Below are 17,131 nucleotides of genomic sequence, written 5' to 3' on the forward strand. Positions count from 1 at the left end.
CACAATCAGCTTGACTCCAGCACAGTCCCTGGGCCCTGCTTATGGGGAGGTAGCACCAATATACAGAGAGGGGATGGGTGGGCTGGCAGCTGCAGAACCTCAGACTGTCTCTTAAACTTCCCACACCCCCTTCTCATCTATTAACCTCTGCTCAGCAGTGCAGTCTGGACTGGCACAGCTAAATACAGAACCGTGGGAATCCTGTTTCCCACTTAGGGACTGACCTCAACAGTGTCCCTGTATGGATATGCTGGAATTACTTGGCAGTCCAACAGTGGCTTCCTTAGAAGGGCACTGAGGGGAAACAACTTGAAGGCAGAAAAACAATTTCCTCCTGTTCCTACCGGTACCAGTCAAGCCCAGCAGGTCTGGCCCTGTAGCTACCAGTGGAGTCCCCTGGCCAAACAGAAAGTGAGCCTGTGTCAGAGGACTGGTTTGGTAGCCAGGCTATGCAAAAGGTCATTACCAGGACATTTCAGTTCCATTATTTCTGTTTTACATGCTGTTCTGTATGATGCTCTTTATGATTCTCTTCCCTTTCTTTGGTGTTTCCCACTATTCTGGTATTGTTTACTGCAAAAACTTGAGCTAACAATAAATTCCTTGCTAACTCCACTGGGGTGGAGACCTGTTGCTTGGCAATGTACTGGCTCCTGTATATAATTACCTGTGCCATGATGGGCTCTTATGCATCAGGAGAGCTGTTGTAACTCTAAATGGATAAGAGGTCTTGTCAAAGACTTTTGTCATTCTGTAGGTTGGCAAGTCCTCACCTGCATTGTCATTCACCTCTCAAAGAATACTTTGTGAGGCATGAATTATGCAAATAAAAATTGCTTCTTCCATGGTAGATTGGATTTATTTGTGTTTGCAAAATCTTTTTTTAATGGGTTTTTCAACTCTGAATGACTCGGTCCTACTGTTCTTCCAGTTTTGTTGTTGTTTGGTTTACCTTTACCTTTAATACTTAGGGTAATTTGAGTGATAGGTCCCTTACTACAGTTAATAAAGCAATGAATCTGAGTTTGTGTAGGTATCCTGGGTGAAAGCTGCCTGTACATATTATAACTTTAGATTTTGACAGTTTTGGAAGAAGGGTCTTCCACAAATGCTTCAGTTTGAAGCAGTTCCTTGGAGCTGTGCTTTCAAAAGTAGCTCAAATTCAGAAGTGACTCAAGGCACATCCCTAATGAACATGAATGCAAAAAAAAAAAAAATCATTAAAATTTCTTCTGCAATAAAATGAAGGTTTTTTGTAATGAATAGTAGTTGCTGACACCTGCAGATCCCTTTAGTGTATCAAATAGGGTATATTTCCAAATAAAGCAATATTTAGGTTCTGCATGGGGCTTGCTCTTAGGCTGCATTTGCCACAAAGTCGTGATAGCAAGGTAATACCATCTGTGAGTTTCCAGTTTGTTGATAATAAACTTGTGAAAATATCTGAAAGTAACTGGACTCTGCTTTTGTGTGCAGCTGTAATTGGAAGAGGATTTTACAAGACTCTTTAATGTAGTTGGAATGTGTGTGTAATCTTTTGACCTTGTTCTTAGTTTTTGATGAGTATGGCATGTTAAGTGCTGATAATTAGGTTTGCTCTAGGCTGAAACCTGACCTGCTCTCTGCAGAGAAGATCAGATCTTCTATTGGAAGGGGCACTCAAAGGGGCTACCTTAGAAATTGCAGTGCCAGAGCTGCTGAGAGTGAAGATCTCTGAAATATGGCAATTACTTTGGAAGGGCATGTTGTCCTAGGGACTGCTTCTCTTTCAGCCTAGTTTGAATTGGACTTTTCACCCAAAGGTTATTGTCCTCTAAATTTTCTTTTCTGTGCCACCTGGCTTGCCTCATAACTCAAGCTCAATTATTGTGAGAGCTGCCTTGTAGCTTCAGCTGGTGGAATGTGAGTCCTGGGTATGAGAGCAAGAGGCAGGTGCTTTTCACTTTGCTCTTGGAAGGGGAGTCAGTTGTCTTTGTTTAAGCCATGTGCAAATGAGGGGAGTGTCTAATATCTTTGTGGAAGGAGTATGCAGCAATCATTAACAGCAGCAGGAGCTGGCAAGGAAGTGGAGCCAAAGGGATTTTTTAAATCCTGCCCACAGGGATCAGTGCAATGGACCAACTTGCACTTTGTATTTCAAGCCATCCTTTTCTGTCTGTCTCAAACAGTGTTGGTGGAACTGAACTTTCTTATTTTAAGCTTTCTGTGTGGGAGCAGTAAAACTGCTTAAATGTTTCTGGGTAGTAGTTTGCACAGTGCAGCATTGTTAGCTCTGCTTTTCCCATTCCCCTGACATATATTAAGAATACACAACATGGGTCCAGCTAGAAAATGCCAGACCAACTGTCCCTCCAGGTCAGTATCCCGTTCCTGCCAGCAATTAACAGATGCCTCTGTATCTTTGCCTAAACCTTTCCTAGCCTGCCACCATCTATTTTCAGCTTACGAGACTTTCTAGCCATAAATCTTGCTTGCTAAAGGAAGAGTTGCAGCTAACTTTCTTTTCTCTTATGTTTTAGAACTAAAAAAGCAAAGAAGACACCCGCTCCTCCAGCCAAGGAAGAGAAGCCCAAATTAACCATTTTTGAAGAGGAGGTGGATCCAAATGAAGGACTCTTTGGCCCAGAAAAAGATTTCTCATCAATCGGTCCCAGAAGAAAGATTAAAGAGAGTAAATCTGTTCTATATTTGTATATACACAGATTGTTTTATCTAAAGCATGTGTATAACTGAGCCTTTAAATTACAGTGATGCATAGTATACAGACTAAATAATGTCTTGGAAATGTTAAGGCAAATCTTTAGCTGAGCAGAATCATCTAGAATCATTCAGGAAGAACAAATAAAACCTGTAGCTCTCATAGCTGTTCTCTATAAACATTTTGAACTGGGATATTAAGGTCTGTGGGAGCTGGCTGTCCCACAGTCATTCATGCCACGCTAACAGGGGTAATGTGACCTACTTTTGAGTGCAAGGAAAAAGCAGATTTACCTTGAGTAAATCTGAGTATCACTGCACTTTGTGGACTGGAAGTCTTTGGAAAGAAAGAATTGTCTACATGATCTGTTTTTTCAACCCACCTAGCCAGATTTACTCTAGTTAGTGCAGGCCTTGTGTTACATAGCACGATTTAAATACAGCAGCTTCTGATTCCTCTTTCTAGATCTGAAGTTATTTGAAGACCCAGACCTCGGTGGGGTGGTGAGATTGGGTGACTCACTCCTGTTGCCAGCTGCCTGTGAGCACAGCGAGTATGTGCTGAGCAGGGATTCTGAGGAGGACACTGAGGAGCTGCTGAGGTACTCATCTCAAATCTGTCATATGGGATGAAGGGGGTCTGATCTATTCTGATCTATTTAGATCTTGAAAGAGATGAATTTGGGGGCAAAGCTTAAATACTCAGAATGCAAACTGTGAATCAATACTTGTATCAACAAGTAAAATGTAACATGTGTGTCATGGAGCTTGGACACCAAACACATTAAAAAGAAAATTAGGAAGACCCTTTGAGAAAGGTGGGATGCAAGGAATTATTCTGTGACTCCAAAGGAGGAGCCTTGAAGGCCCAAGGTGTGCTATCTTATTCTTGTTTTCTAACATGACACTTTTGCCTTCTGCAAATGATCCACAGGGAACCTGACCTCCACTGTGAAAAGTGGGGAACAAAGCCCAGAGATAAAGAGCAGTTTCAGCTTCAGAGCCCTGAAATCAGGGGCTCTTGCCACAGGAGGAATGATTTTCATGCTGATGGCTCACAGACTTCCAGGAGGGATCCTCTGCATACCTCCACAGCCATAAAGGACTCTTTATCACCCTGTGTTTAATTTTTAATCTAGTGGGAGGGAGGGCTGGAGCTCAGAGTTGCAGGAGGCTATAATATATTGCTTCTCCCTTGGTAGTGTAGCACTGGAACACATCAGCACACCATGCATTTATCCCTGGCATCTCCCTCACAGGAGGCAGGGTTTGCCTGCGCTGATAATCCTCCAGAGACTGAGCAGGGAACCAGTGCTTGGAGAGACACAGGGAATCCATGCTGCAGTAAGGAGTCACATTCATTCCTTCTGGGTCTCAGGCTGGCATCTGAATGATGAGGCCAGCCTGCTTCCAGTGCTAATTTGTGTCAACCAGCTCCTGTTAGGGTGTATGATTTCCACGGCAGGTACTAAACCCAGGAGAGAGACTCTGTGTGTGGATTCAGACCTCTCCTGAAGCAGTAATTCTGCAGCTGTTGCTTTCTACTCATGGAAAAGTGCTTGCTATCTCAGCAGTAATACCTGACTTACTTTAAACAAAGGTTAAATTGGGCTGGGTACTATCTTGCATAGACCCTGACAGCCCACCTGATGTTTGTAGAAGCTGATGGGGCCAGACATGACCTGATTTCATGCTGTGGTATACTGAGAGCAAACACACGTGTGCTTGCAATATTTCCTTGTCTGCTAGGGATCTCAGCATACAGCACTTCATCCAGAGGGTTCATATGACTACAGAGAGGGCCTGTTCCCCTGCAGTCCTTGCATTTTTATCCACTAGAGAGAGCTTCTCCATCTGTTGTGTTAATGTCCTTTGGATTATATATGTTCAGGGACAGGTCTCTGAAGTCTGCTCTGAGACCAACAGACCATGCTTTCAGATCAGTTTGGGATCATCAACAACAGCAGCACACACAGATGGTTATGGGAACCCATGGGAAAAGATGCAATTTCTTTTAAATTCCAGTAGTTTTTGTTTATTCCTGATTTGTCTCAGTGCTTCCAACAGTTGATAAGTCATCAAGGCCCAAGTGGAAATGATTACATGTAATGAAGCAGAAAATCATGCAAGTGGTCCAATGGGAAAGTTGCTGTGGGAATCCAGTGGCAACTCCTGCCTGTGCAAGAGGTGTAGGCAGATAGGTCAGGATCTGTCTGCCTGTTGACCTGTTTGGGTACCTAACACCCTCTGAAATTCCCCTGGTAAACCCAGTTCATGGTGTTATCTGCACATCATAGAGGGCTGGTGAACTCAGTGCAAGGCAGTTGAGGGTAAAGGGAAGCTGCTGTCCAAGAGGGGAGGAGGAGTGGCAGTACTGTTTTAACCTAGTGCAACACTTCATCTCCCCCCGTGCAAATTCACTGCAGTCACCCAAAATCCAGTGGTAGGGCAAAATGCACTTTATTTTCTGTTCAGCTGGAAGCCTCAACAGAACAGTCAGGTCTCACAATGTAGAGGCAGCATTTGAATCCTCTCCCACCTTCCCTTCCCACCAAACTGGTGTTGATTGTTCTTGCAGGGCAGAACCACAGGCTATTTTCCAGGCAGTGACCCTTTGTGATGAGAAGATATTCAATATAAGTTGCACTCTGCTATCTCCCTGCATGGGAGCTTGAGCTTATTTTGAGCCTAAGAGTAAGTCTTGCCTTTGCCCTGTATGTGTTGACAATTACACTCCTTTCCCAAAAGGGACTGAAGAAATCTCTCAGCAGCCCTCAGGTCAGAGTAGGAGCTGTGACAACCCATTCCTTTAGCAGGCTAGAGCTGGATATGGCTCTAGAAATGGAAATCTCTTGGTCTCTTGGACATAGTTGGTTCTATCATACCAAAAGTTTATCTGGACACATTTGTTGGGATCTAGGGCTGTCCTGTGCTGTGATGCACCAGCAGGTCTGTGGCAGGTCCACAAAGCTGGACATGTTCACTGAGCTCCAGCTGAATAATGCAGATGTGGGAGCTCTCCACTGGTGCAGTGAACATTCACATGCACCTCAGGGTCTGCTCTCATGTGTGTGGTAGATCTGAGAAGTGTCTGACTCACTCTGAATCATGGGCAGAGTTGGAAGAGAGCTGCCTAAGGCAGAGGAGAGCAGAACCTTCTTCCAGAGGGGGATGGGAAGAAGATAATGTCCAGAGCAGAACACAGGAGCAACCAAATCCTTTGTGATCTTTATGGTACCTGAGTGGTTTAGCAGCAGTAGCCCAGAGCAGTGTCAGCACAGCAGTGAATCCTCAGCAGTGGCTGTAACTCATGAGGCAGAGGCTGTTAAGGATACAAATGAGTCTGCAAAATGTGTGTGGGCTGGGCTTGTCACAACATGAGGGAGAAGAGAATCTGATAAACGTTCTCACTGCAAACTGAAGACTGTGCTCTCTGTGCATACTTGCTCATATGAAATGAGAATTACTGTTTTAAATAGAATCACTAACTTGACATTAACAAGTGCTGAGCATTGAGAAGAACCAATGGCATTCTAAGTGCAGTGGGATTTCATGGACTTTATCCCATGGGACTCTACAAAGCAGATCCCTGAAGAGGCCAGAGTTTGCTCTCCTGAAGTCCAGGGTTTGCTGAGCACCCACTTCACTGCCATGAGAAATTCAAACTCCACCATTTCATGGTCTCTGCAGCCCAGCTGCCCTGGAGCTTTACATTCCCCACCAGCCCCTCCTCACTGGTGAGAATGAGGTCCAGCCTAGCACCTCTCCTTGTTGGCTCCTTTGTTACTTGGAGAAGTAAATTGGTCTCAATGCATTTGAGGGACCTCCTACATTGCTTAAGCCTTGCTGGCTGTCCTTCCAACAAATAATGGGGTGGTTGAAGTCTCCCATGAGGACCAAGGTTTGTGAATGTGAAGCTGCTCCTGTCAGTAGAGAACCTTATCCACTCCCTCCTCCTGGTGTGCTGGCCTGTAGCAAAGCCCCACAATAATGTCACCTGTCCCTGCCTTCCCTTTGATCCTGACCCTGAGTTCTTGGATGGCTCCTCAGCTGGGGCTCTTGGCTGAGCTCTGTGCACTCCAGCTGCTCATTGGCATAGAGGGTGACAGTCCTTCCTCATGTCCCCTGCCTGTCCTTCCTGAAGAGCCTGTATCCTTCCATTCCAGCACTCCAGTCCCAGGACCTGTCCCACCATGTCTGCATGATGCCAGTGAGATCATAGCCCGGCAGGCATGCACTCTTCTGCCTCATTAATCTCAATCATGCCTGCCTGGTGTGATGGATCAGGTTTTTGTGGAAAACCAATGCTGGAATTGATCCTGTGAATGCTGAAGCAGCTCTGTGTACCCACAGAATTACATAAATTATCACACATCCTAGCCTGAAATAATTATCACAGCTGTCTGAGCAGCCTTTCAGGAGAGATTTAATTAGCTTCACCTTTGATAATGAATAGGAAGCTGAGATGGAAGGAAGCAGCTGTGAGCACATTTGTCTTTTTCCAGTGCTGAAAAAAAGTGTCAGCAGCAGGATCCCAGTTCTACTGCCCTGTGATGGCAGATCTGGTGTGTTCCTTCTTAGGATTACACTGATAACCTTTTCAGGAGCATTATACTTTTTAAGGCTGAGGCTGCTTGTGAAACTGCACCCCACACACTGTTCAGCCCATTAAGCTTCTTGAGCAGGTTTATCAGCTTCAGGTTTGCCGAGGAACCATTGCCACCCTTGAAGCAGAAAATGTTTGTGTGTTCCTCTTTCAGCAGGCACTAGCAGATGCTGAATTCACAGAGTAACACATCTTCAACCTGTGCAGGAGTTGTGTGGAGCAGCATTTCCAGCAGCAATGCTCACTTTCTTGAGAACAACACTATAGTTGGGAAAAAAAAGCTTTGAGAAACTCCAGAGGGTTTATATGTGGATCCTCTGGGGAGAAGATTATTTGGGCAATGTACAGGTGGAAGAGAAGGTTTCGATAACTGAGTCAGAAATTTCCTGACCACTCCAGGGCAGTTTCTCTTGCTTGCTATGACAGAACTGTGGGGAAAGGTCCTTGATTTGGCTGCAGTAGGTTACAGAAAAACAAATTCTTCTGTGATGGTTTTCAAGAGTATATTTATTTCATTCCTGTCATGTATCAGGATGCTACTTACAAGCATTAGAAAAGCTATAAAGAAAACTTGCCAATGGAACAAATAGTTTTTTGCTAGACCAGAAACATTAATCCTTTTCCCACCCCTAGGAATATGTACAGGTTGTGTAGAATAATGTACAGAGGCAATGTGGGGTCCTAGTGCAGCAAGAGATGCTTTTGCTGGGCTTGACACCCACCAGATTTCAACCATCCTGCCCCAGGTCGTTTGCATTTTTGACAGACATCAGCTCAAGGGGCAAGAGCTGCCTGCTCTCCTCTGCCCCAGCTGTGCCTTTGGCTGGTGATTGGGGACCTTTCTAGAGAGGCAGGAGAGAGAGGTTTAAACTTTTTCAGGCTGGAAAAATTGACTTTTCTCATTTCCAAGGTGAGTGATGTAACCAGCAGGCTGATTTCCTCAGAGGGTTTCTTGTGGGGCTTACCTGCACTAATGAGCCTGTTCTCTGCACTCAGCCAGGCAGCAGCACAGGCTGCCTGCATCCAGCTGTTGGCCTCTGCAGCTGCAGGACAAGGGCACTGTGTGCAGCTGCCTCCAGGGAATGGTCACTGTCCCACTCCAGCTTCAAGCTGTGCTGGACAGGTTTTTGGAGGAGGGCAAATCTCTCCCAGCCCAAAGCCATGCCAGTTCTTGTAGCATTGAAACGATACAGACTGTCACATTCCGGTGTCCAGACATATTTCCTGGTCCTGGTTAAAATACCATTGTGAATTTATCTGTAATGGATTGCAGGGGAAAGCTGAAGCAGGAGGAGAGAGATCTCCTTCATGGCCCCCAGTGCTTGGCATTCCTGGGATTAAGTCCAGCCTCTTTCCCTGGGCCTTGCTGTACATCACACTGTCCCTCCTGACCATAGCAGATGTGATGGGCAACAGATACTTTGAAGTCTCCTGCCTATTTTTGGGCACAAGTCTTTTCCCAAGTTGTAGATGTGATGTCACAGCACTCCCCAAGGCTTCACCAAGGTATCTCTTGTACTTGGAATTAACACCAGACAAAATAAAGAACATAAGATAGCAAAAGATGAAAGTCTGTTCTGCAAGAACTGCAGTTAGTTAGACAACTGAGCTTCAAGCATGAGCCTTTTGGATTCTTAGCAAATTATGGGGGTCTTTGTCTCTTGCTTTCATTACAGATTCTCCTTATTAAAGCATTCCCAGCAAGCAGAGGTCACTGTCCCCATCGTGGTGTACATGCAGACAGTCATTCCTGTCCCAAAGATCTAGTCCAGAGAGAAGGGACAAAGTCCAGATAAATGGCATCTAAAATGTTGATGTTCTTGTGGCAGCTGCATCTGTTTCCAAGTCAGAACTCATTTACTGTCTGGAAGTCCACATGCCAGCAGTCATGAAGGGCTTTGTGACAGCCTTTCTTCAGTAAGGGCTTTGATTGCTTTCTTTTGGAATTCTGAGAGAATTTCCACCTATAGAGTCAGTGAATCAGCACAACAATACGACAAGAATTTTAAACAATGTGGTGCTGCTTTTCTTTTACAGAAATGGAAAGAGACTAATTAAAGAGTGATTAATTACATGGATACTCTGTCTGATTGTCTATAAAAAGATGGGGTGGGAAGGTTCTTCCTTTAATCTTGTTTCAGAATAATTGCTTGATTTTTTTCTTTCTCCTCCTGGCCTGGAGTTAAATATGGTGGTAGTTATGCACTGTAACAATTCATTTGCTTTCAAGAAATAGAAGTCCTTGTTTCTATCTCTGCCTGAGGCACTTTGCATTTTACCTCTTTTGCAAAGACAGTTGTGTCTCACATGATCAAACAGCAGTGGATCAAACAGCTTGCCTAGCACTGCAGTACTGAAAAGCAGGTTTTGAGACAAAGGCTACATATTATCTGCTGTGTTCTGTCTAAGAGACTTCTGTCTAACCAAGGTCTTGAAAAAATCCAGGACAGAAAAAGGAAATTACATCATCAGCTTCCAGACTTTCTTCTGCATAATCTTTGGCTTAAAAGCAGAACATCGAACCCCCATCCCCTAAAGACCCCCACAACCTACTGGATCTTTTGGGGGTATTTTTTTGGCTGTGCCGAGTGGTTTTGTTGCTGTGATTAGCACAGAAGCTGGAGTAGAGAATTCATAAGTTGTATCATTGGGTTAGTGAGCTTGCTGCTCTTTCTGGGTAGTGCACCTAGTTCAAAATCCTGCTTCCTCCATATGATCTCTATGTATTGTGCATTGTTCCTCTGCTTATTATGTTTTCTGTTATTTAAGACCAAAACTTTATGACATGGATGCTGATTCATTCACTGTTTGTTTATGCCAAGAAGGGAGGCTTCAGAAATACCAGCCTTAACAAGTTTTGTTTATTACACAGCAAAGAGAACAAGAACATGTCTTGGCAATGTGATCACAGGTGTGATGTCTCTTGGATATCAGAGTTTGCAACAAACAGAAAGGCCTGGCTTAAATGAAATTAATTTCTTGGTAGATGAGGAATTCAGAAATACATTGAGTGTGTTTTGTAAGTTAAGTAGGATATGTCAGCCACAAAGAATCATGGAAAATAAAAGACATCAGAAATCTTATCTAAATAAAAGAGAATATAATCTCCAGAGTTACTCAGAGGATGAAATCTGAGGTGCTGCCTGCTGTAGTACCAGAGGCAGAGTTCAAGGTGCAGAACTCTGGGGCAGTGAATGGCTCTGTCCATCAGCTGGTCTGTTCAGGTGTTCCCTAGTTTTAGATATCAGTGTTCATGCTCTTGGTTTTACAAGAGCAGCCTTGGTTAAAAGTGATTCTTTTAAGTTTCCCTTTGGGAGTGACAAGAAGATCTGTCTGACTTGAGGAATGGTTTTACCTTAAAGAGTTCTGAATGTCTCTACACCAGAAAATTTAGGCTGATCCTTTTTGACTTCCTGGCTGGTTCACGGTGGGTATAGTTTCTCTCAGCCAGGGCAGTAGTGTTGTAAGTTCCTCTCAGGTTTTAATGAGGGTGAACATGAAAAAGAAACCCTTGAAATCATGCAGTTTATCTTAGTAATAGCGGGCTCCTTAGCTTGAGGGGGCTCTAGCTCTTGAATTACCCACGGTTTAAACATTCAAACAGTATTCACTGGGGATGGAGGAATAAAGAGTCTCAGACATGTTGCTTCTTTGATCATGCTCCAGGTCATCCTGGACAGTGGCCTCATCAGTTGCTTCCCAAATTATGGAAAAGCTGAGCTTTACTTATAACTGTCTGCAGAAAGCCCCAGCAGTTGTAGTGCTGTGTGGTAGAGGCGTTTACTGTACCGCTCCTGAGGCAACTGGTGAGCCAAGAGAGAAAGGGAGGAATCCCTGTCCCATTTAGGAAACAGAAATTATCCCAAGGGTTTCACAGGCATCTGGGTAACCCCCAAGATGCCTCATTGCCTGGTAGTGAGGAAGCTATAAACTGGATATTAGGAAAAGGTTTTTTACCCACAGAGTGGCCGGGCACTGGAACAGCTCCCCAGGGCACCAGTCACAGCACCAGCCTGACAGAGCTCAAGGAGCATTTGGACAACTCTGTCAGGCACATGGTGTGACCCTTGGGACGTCCTGTGCAGGTCCAGGAGTTGGACTTGATGATCCTGATGGGTCCCTTCCAGCTCAGGATATTCAATGGTCCTATGATTCTAACTGCAAAAGGCAAATGAGAGGAAGAACCAAAAAATACATGACCTGAAATGATTTATCCATGCCGTAGGGAGTGCCTACCTATGGGTAATGGAGAAGAAGAAACTAAAAAAGCATCTTCCTTAGACTCTAGTACCATATCCTGTTCCAGAGAGGGGAGCTGCTGAAGAGAATTCTTTGTTTTTCTTTACTCCATATTTTGACTTTCCAAAGGCACACAGTTCTTGGAGTCACCAGATAATCTATGATAAGGGCTCTCTTAAAATCTTCTAACAGCTCACGTGGGAACAGAGTTGGGCATGCACAGCCTGCTGCATATCTGATAAGGTCAAACAATGCAGGTAGAAAATACCCTGTACTGTTTGAGGTGTTCTGGGTTATTTCAGTAGGAATCAGCAGCAAATTTATCATCTAAAAGAGTTATTTTATGTGGTCACAGATTGCAAAACTTCTTCAGTGTCCCAGAACTAAATATGAACATGGAATTTTAAAATCCATTAGTGTTTACAGTTTCTCATGACTGAGCATGGGGATGCTCAATCTCAGTTTTGGGTGATGAGGATGAAGAGGAAACAGAGTTGAATGTGGATAATTTTACTTTCCCATGAAAATTTATCGGGAAGCAAAGCATCCTGTCACAAATACATTTTTTTTCCCCCAAACTAAAATAAAGTTTGGTGGGTTTAGTAATCTCTAATTGCCTTTAATTTAGACATTTGAAAACATGCTATAAAATTAATTTGTATAACCACATTATAAAAAAGATGGCTCTTATGGAAACTTCTGTGGAGAGAGAAATTTATCAGAGTAGATCCTTTCCTGCAGAAAGTTTTGTTTTGAAAGATTGCATTTTCTTACAGAACAAAAAGCAGTTCAGAAATTCCCAGGATGTTACTGATGTTTTGTTTTCATTCCAGAGTGGAAGATGATTTTGAAAAACTTTTAGAGGTTACCTCCAAACCAAAACCTAAGGTCCCACCAAAGCCACCTCTGCCTCAGAAGCCAGCAGTTGCCCCCAGGAGCACCAATTCACCTTCCCTGGCAAAGCAAAAGGAAAACAGGATTCAGACGATGAATGAAGTGGACATTCTCCAGTATATCCAGGAAAATGAATCTATCAACAACCAGGATACCAGTCTTTTTTGAACATATGTATTTTAAAATGTCCTGATGGCTTCTTGGCCTCCCAGTGAGCTCCAGTGACAGCAGCAAGAACTGCCCAGGTGTTTCTGCTGTCACAGTGCTCATTTGTGTACCAGGACACAGAGAGCAGCAAGTTTGAGTAGCAGAACCTCCCTGTGAGCTTTGCAAACCACTGCAGCTGTGATCTAATGTTACCTTAGATTTTCAGGGTTTCACAGGGAACGTGAACAAGGATGTAGCACTACAGGTTGTCTACTGCTGTTTTAGTGTCAACATTGTAGAGTTTTGGCCAGGTGGTTGAAAATGGTGAGGATGTTGTACACATGGCAACTGTGAATAATGTCCAGCAAATGTTCTGAGGCACGATAGGATGCTGTTCCTGTCATTTTTAGATAGTGATTTTCAGCTCACTGGAAAGGCCATTTTCCTTTTATCCAGTGTGTTCTTGTAGCAGCCTTTTCCTCCCTGATTGGTATTTTGGTAATTTTTAACAGGAACTGCTAAATATAGTTAACAGTTCCTCTGTTTTCCATGGAACATTGAAATCCCAGCTAACCCTGACAATCTGCTGCCTTAATTGCTGCACAAATGCCACCTTGTAAAAGAACTTTAGGCCTGCAAAGACCATGCTATGCATCTCTGATTCCCAGGGAGAATAGCAGATGACTGGGGGTGGCTAAGAACACTCTCCAGACATAGATGGAGGTTGCAGTGCCTAGGAGGTTTGGATGCTGTAGAACTCCTGTGAACTCCAGATTCACATGAGCTAATTTTTTCCAGCCAAGTCTTCCTGGGTTTCCATTGTAGTAGGTGGAGAGAGAGGGGCTTCTCCAGGAGGTCATTCAGTGCAGGTGTGTAAATGGAGGAAATCTGAGTTGCTCTCTGCAGTCACTCTTTCTCTCCTGTTCCTTCACTTCTCCCAGAATTTTTAAGAACCAGCCATGGGGATTAATTCCACTAAGCCAAAATGACTGTGTGTGATAAGATGGTGGTCTGTTCTTTACCATGTGATGGTTAAAACAAGGGAAGACAAACTTGGCGTTATGTAGAGGGAAAAAAAATAGGAAGAAAATATACTGGAGAAATTTTAATATGCAAGAGAAGAAAAACATTGCAGAATAGGTATCCAAGACTTTCCCTCTTCTTGTCAAACTCAGGCACTCTGGTTGAAGATACTAAATTTACACCTAATGTAGGTTTATTATACCTGCTGTCATGCAGTTTTCTGAACTCATTCCATGTGTGGTCTAGCTAGAGATGAAGACTAGCTCCCCAGAGGGAAAATTTCAATATATTTAAGCCATATCATCATGTCAATATTTGTCTTTCTAATATAGAACAAAATAAATAGAAAACATTATATATTTTAATAATGAAATTATTTCTATTAGCATTTCCTTTTTAAGCCAGTGGGAAATATTATAAAGGTATTTTGCTTTGATGGGACAGATAAAATATAACCATTGGTTCTCCTCTGTGTATGGTATGTTTTACTACAATAAAACATTTTGCTAACCTGCAGGTGTTAGTGTTGTTGCTGTTGTTCTCGGGGTTGTACAGTAGCAGCAAAGAATCGATTCCATTTAGCTCTGGAGTGCTGGGTGGTGTTAAAGTGTAAATAACTCTGAAACTGAAAATGCAGCTGTGCTCGTATTTCCTTTGAGAGCAGCTAAAGGCAGAACCAAAGGTACTATCTGGTCCTGTCTGTCCCCCCAGTGTCCTGGTGCAATTAGGAATAAAAAAGGTGCATAAAAGCAGCGAGGAGAAAATAAATGCCTTGGCCAAGAACAGGCAGGGAATAGCAGGTAGGAAAAATTAATTCAGGGAGGCTTTCCTGTTGCACTCCCTGCTGTCATGAGCAACCACTATATTTAACTGAGGGCTCAGGGAGCATCATCTCCATTTTACTCAGCACTGTTTGGGAACACTGCCTGCATTTCTGTATTTTTGGACCACAGCCCACCCATCACATAGCCTGAGCACTGCTAAAACTTCCCAACTGCAGGCTATGGATTTAATGATCAGTACAATGAGTGCAGTTCTTCACCCTCCTTAAATGGCCAAGGAATATTCTGCCCCCCAGCTCTCCCTAAAATTGTCAAATTACCTAAGCACAAGGAAGGAAGAACTGTTAATTGTTTCCTGTGCTAGATTTTAAAGATTATTTTGAGGTCAGCATTTTACTTCAGAAAAAAAAAAATCTAGCATTCCTGTCAAGAAACTAATATAAAAGGATCCTTCATAAACCCTGATGTTATGCTTTTGTTTTACAATGCAAATGTCTAGCTGCAGTCATATTTTTTGGCACTAAGAGGTGAGTTACAGTCATTGAATACATTATATATAATGAATCATTATTATACAAGAGAAGAATGTCAGACAAAGGTAGCTGAGAAAAATTGAGCATGCTATTAGAAATGACATAGGGAAACTATACAACATACTTTGCATCCTGCCAGAAGAGAACTTTACTTTTTTTCTTTCTTTAATATTTTACTTCTAGTAGCAGCTATTTGATTAGCCTGCTCTTGACAACTCTTGAAATTCAATTATGGACTCTAATGTAATTCTTGGCTGACAGTCATCACCTTCCAACATCAGTAATAGAGTTCATCAAAAGATTTGACAAGAGTTATATTTAAATCCTTAGAAAAGATGGGGAGGTTAGTTAGAACTCATAATAGATACCTCTATTGCCTTATAAGCATCTTCTTGTTTTGCATAACATTCTGCTTGCTCTGTGGTACAGCACTAATTGACAACTAACACTGTATACTTCATTATTTGGGTCACAGTTAAACAAATTATTTCCCCAAGCTAAGTATTTCACAGATGAGTTGTGGGTCATCTGCTCAGGTCTGTTCAGTTGCTGAATTTTTAGGAAAGCTAATTCCCATGTAGCACTTAAGGCCTAGTTCTGTCAGTGACAATTTGGGTTGAGTTGTAAAACAAAATATTAATTGAAACCGATATTTCTGCTAATTTTTGGCCAGATGTTAGCTTCTGCAAAGAAGCTGAGCTGGGTACAGCAGAATACACAAGTCAACCTCTGATTTAAGGCCATGAAAATCCAGCAGGCTCAAGGGCATTACCTACTGTAAATGAGCAATCCCTGAGGTTGTTAGATTTAATACTGAGTACCAGAAAGCACTGATGTTTCACTTAAAAATGTGACTGTCACTAATTCACCAAGGAGTCTTGAATCTTTGTGTGTGCATGCATCAAGTACATTTCATCTCAACTGAAGTGATCACACATTTGTGACAGTTTAAATGTCTGTGGGTCAAGAAGATAGAAGGCTTTTACTGTGAAGTTTTATCTGTATTTTTTTATCTGTATTCTTACTTTTCATCTCAACATCAAAAACTGGAGTAAATTAAGTCACTTGCTTTCTGTATTGTGCCCATTTCTTCCTTAATTTATCTTTAAACCCTCCTGATCCAGTTTTTTTCGGCCCTCACCATATCACTGATCTTTAAAGACTCCTGCATACTGTTATTTCATGTCATGCATTGAACCTAATGAAGAATTCAAGTGATGGGAAAACCTTGTGCACTGCTTTGAGTAAAGATACTAGCACTGCAAGGTGGTAAATTAAATTAATTGTCAAATTAATTGCTGCTGTGAGAGTTCAGGAGTCAATAAAGCTGCTTAAAGGATTGATTAGTTCTAGACATTTAGGGACTAAGTTGTATTCACACCAAGATGCTATGGATGCCTAAAATTTATATGGGGTCAAGGACACACAGGTTAGATCCAGGGAAGAGAAATCAGTTGATGGTTATGCCACTCAGAGCTTGGAAAGTCCTTCAGCTACAATTTACTGGAAACGAGGAGAACACTCAACAGCCAAATATTGTCATATTTCCCTGGAGTGATTTGCTCTTGGCTGTTTAAGGAATACTGTTCTGGGCTAACCCAAAACTCACATGGAATGAGTCACTCAGGGAGGATTTGATGACTGAGGGAACAGAACATATTCAGTGCTTCATCACCCTGCTTCCCACCCTCCATGGGATCCCTCCACTGGCCTTACAACAACAAAGCAGGTTCTCCTATTTACTCAGGAGAAAGCCCTGGAGTCAGTGGAAATTTTGGTTTCCAATCTATACTTTTTCAAAAGCTGGTTTTGCCATTTAGTGAGCAGTGCAAGTGCAGATGGTACCAGAGGAAGATTCCAATGATTCTTGAATGCCCTTCGAGATCCAGATCCTCTGCTCCAGTGAGGATTCCCCATCTGGAATACAAGACACAGTTCTGGTGCCCCTGATAGAAGAAAGACATGGAGCTGTTGGAGCAAGTCCAGAGGATGCCCTGAAGTTGGTGAGGGGACTGGAACACCTCCTGTGTGAGGACAGGCTGAGAGTTGGGTTGTTCAGGCCCCACAGCAGCCTTCCAAGGTCTGAAGGGAGCTACAGGGAAGATGGAGAGGGAATTTTCTTCAGGAACTGCAGTGGTAGGACAGGGGAAGGGGCTCCAAAGTAGAGGCAGGGTTAGATTAGATATTAGGAAGATAATATTTACTGTAGT

At 43.0% G+C, this 17,131-nt stretch overlaps 1 protein-coding gene across 2 annotated transcripts in view; it reads left to right on the forward strand.

Annotated features, from left to right (window-relative positions):
- Positions 1-14,078, forward strand: part of HS1BP3 (HCLS1 binding protein 3) — a 56,255-nt gene extending 42,177 nt beyond the window's left edge. For both annotated transcript variants that reach the window (XM_084201723.1, XM_084201724.1), the window contains 3 exons: positions 2,520-2,671; positions 3,164-3,299; positions 12,376-14,078. In XM_084201723.1, coding sequence (XP_084057849.1) covers positions 2,520-2,671; positions 3,164-3,299; positions 12,376-12,604 — 517 coding nt within the window. In that variant the 3' untranslated portion in view covers positions 12,605-14,078. The remainder of the gene's footprint in view (positions 1-2,519; positions 2,672-3,163; positions 3,300-12,375) is intronic.
- The last annotated feature ends 3,053 nt before the right edge of the window (positions 14,079-17,131 follow it).

Source organism: Fringilla coelebs (genome assembly GCF_963513975.1).
Source record: "Fringilla coelebs genome assembly, chromosome: 3".
Taxonomy (NCBI): Eukaryota; Metazoa; Chordata; class Aves; order Passeriformes; family Fringillidae; genus Fringilla; species Fringilla coelebs.